General features: G+C 37.4%; 1 protein-coding gene across 1 annotated transcript; it reads left to right on the top strand.

Annotated features, from left to right (window-relative positions):
* Positions 1–305: 305 nt before the first annotated feature.
* On the top strand, positions 306–727 carry LOC120774564 (cuticle protein 16.5-like). Its single transcript, XM_040104298.1, has 2 exons — positions 306–311; positions 407–727. The coding sequence occupies exons 1-2, from the start codon at positions 306–308 to the stop codon at positions 725–727; spliced, it is 327 nt and encodes a 108-aa protein (XP_039960232.1).
* Positions 728–3,043: the final 2,316 nt, after the last annotated feature.

Raw genomic sequence — 3,043 nt, 5'->3', positions numbered from 1 at the left:
CTATTGTCATATTATTATCACTTTTTATGTGTGTGTTTGTATGTGCTCGTATATGCGGGTCTTTGTGGGTGCTTGCGGCTGCGAACATACAGACCAACATATGACAAAATGTACTTAGAAGTAAATGAACGAGTATTAATAACAAAGTGTAGGCGGCGGATTCTTACACACAACCTTGCATACAAATATGTATCACAGAATTATGATTTTTTGATTTCGAGAAATTTTGCTATAAAATATGCTCGCAGAATCGTAATTGATATCAGTTAACTCACAGCAGTCAATTAACCACAAACTCTCACAAAATGAAAGTAAGTGTACTCTACAAGAAGTCTGCCAATTTATTTCAATCGGATTGAAGTTGTAATGTAAACAATTTATAACTCCTTTTCTTCTTTTCTAACAGTTCCTCATCTGTTTCGCACTCCTCTTCGCCGTCGCTCAGGCCAATCCCGGTTTGGTGGCTCCTTTGACTTACTCCGCCGCTGCTGTGCCCGCCTACACCGCCTATGCCGCCGCTCCTTATGCCGCTTACTCCACCTATGCTGCTCCTGCTGTCGCCACCTACTCACACGCCGCTTACTCCGCCCCCGCTGTGGCCACTTACTCTCATGTTGCTGCTCCTGCTGTCTACAGCGCTCCAGTTGCCCGTGTCGCTGCGGTAGCTCCAGTTGCTCCAGTCACCTACTCCGCTCCTTTGGTGTCCACTTTGTTGAAGAAAAAGTAAATCGCTTATTACTTCAAAAATGTGAATGAAATGGAAAGAAATGTCTAATGACCAAATAAAAATTTAGATGCAATATAAGTTGGCTCTTGTTTACTTTTCAAATTCCAGTAAAAGGTCTAAAACATTACTTTGCACCAAAGTGAGTTTTGACCAAGCAAACCAGCAATGTTAACTGAAAGAATGGTTCATTTTTCACTTAATATGTTCCGTTTGTGTCCCCGATTCGATGCGAGAAGACACTTACTTCGGAATTATCTTAAGCACTGCAAAACTTTAACAGATATGTCAAATAACATTTAGCGATACCACGAACTTCATTACTGGAGGTTTAGGAAAAATAAAAAAGGAGCAGAACTACACTTGCCAAATAAGAAAAGTGGGAGCTAATATGTACCAATCTGGAATAAGGGGATACTTGTAGCTCTGCAATTATCGATATAGTTTAGAAAAAAGTGAAAGATTTACACTTCTATTTTAGAAAAGTAGTTGGTCGCATTGAATACTGAAACAGAATATTTAGTCTGCGGAAGACTGCAGAAATTAATTTACTTGAGCACCCTGATTTACATTTTTGGGAAGCGTGTGAAGAGTTTTTGACGGCATAAATCAAGGGGTAAGGTACAATTTTAAAACAGTGACAGTTTTGAACACAAATAGTCCGTATAATTTACTATTCCTAAAGGAGAAGTAAAATTACATTTTTAAAGCGTTTTACTCCTCTTCATTCATTAATCCATCTCTCAACATTACGATTTCGTAATGCTTATAACCTCCTTAACCGTTAATATTGAAGGTTGCTTCACCCCAAAGTTCAAATTATTTAAACTTCATTCTAATAAGAAATACTTCTCCATGCGCGATGAAAGGAGGTATTTGTGGAAATGTTCTTTCATCTCATTTAGTTAAAAATAAAATACTCTCTATATTTCGAAGATTACTTAAGTCTCGACAAGCATTATATAAAATCCATTTAGTTGTCAATAAAAATTTGATTTACTTTCTTAGGAAGCTTTGAATGGATTTGAGTGATCAGAAAGCTTTTTCATGTGTGCAGCACATCAGGTTTTGACCTCGCAACGTTCTGTGCGATGGCGCGTTCCAACGTGAAACAGGACTTAAAAAAACAGAAAAAATTTTTTTTTTTGGCAAAATCAATCTATTATATTTAAAATAGCCTCCTTCTGCTTCAATACAGCTTTTTGCACGGTCCAAAAGCATGTCGAACTAGTGTTTTAGCTTGTTGGCCGGTATGGCCGCCAGTATGGCAGTGCAAGCCTGTTGAATGGCCTCTACGTCTGCATAACTCTTTCCTTTCATAGACAAATGTATTTTTCCGAAAAGGAAGAAGTCGCACGGTGCCATATCAGGTGAATACGGGGAGCAGTTAATGGTTAAAATGTGATTTTTGGTCAAATAGTCGGTCACAAGCGCCGATCGATGAGTCGGCGCATTATCATTGCAACAAACGCCAACTTACATCTTCGCGATATTCGGACCGAACAACGTCGAACTCCATGGTAGAATACCGCATTAACGTTTTGGCTGGGTGGAACAAATTCACCCCAAAGTTCAAATTATTTAAACTTCATTTTAATAAGAAATACTTCTCCATGCGCGATTTTCTGGGTTAGTATTGCTTTTTCGCCATTCGTAATCGGTACATACCGGCTTATTTTTTTGCGGTAGTGTCATTCTTATTACCACACAGGCATAGACAACAGGAATATTTAGTATACACACCATGCATTCCAGTCAAAAAGTACACCATCTTGAACTTTTCAATCTCTTTCCTCTTGTATTCTATATTTTTAATTGCCGTTAATAGTATTTTAAAATTTTTGTCATTTTCTTTGATAGTCATTTGTTCCCATAGTAAAACTAGTTTAACACTTTATGTTGAGCTATTAATGATAAAGCGGCATTCAGTTTTATGGCAAGGAATACCAATTTCTTTGCATAAACGTTTCAATTTAATTGAGGTAACGTAACCAAAAAAATTAAATTCTTGGAAGTTGAAAAAAAAGTTATATACATATCATAAAATTTTTGTATAAAATCGGGAAGAATGCCACGCAAGCAATGAAATATGTGCGGTTTACGGAAACGATTTTGTTTGAGTTCGTATAGCACAATAATGGTTCGCTCGTTTCCGTTCTAGAAATTTCGATGTGAGAGATACACCTCGCTCTGGTCGACCTATCGTTGAAAAAGTCGATGAAATTATGAAAAAGATTGACCAGCACCGTCACATAACCAGCCAAGACATCGCTAAGGTACTTGTCATTTATTATCAAACGGTTTTGCACCATTTAATGA

The sequence above is a fragment of the Bactrocera tryoni genome, chromosome 4 (assembly GCF_016617805.1).
Source record: "Bactrocera tryoni isolate S06 chromosome 4, CSIRO_BtryS06_freeze2, whole genome shotgun sequence".
Taxonomy (NCBI): Eukaryota; Metazoa; Arthropoda; class Insecta; order Diptera; family Tephritidae; genus Bactrocera; species Bactrocera tryoni.
The sequence above is the reverse complement of the archived record's forward strand: the minus strand, read 5'-3'. Positions and strand labels throughout refer to the sequence as shown.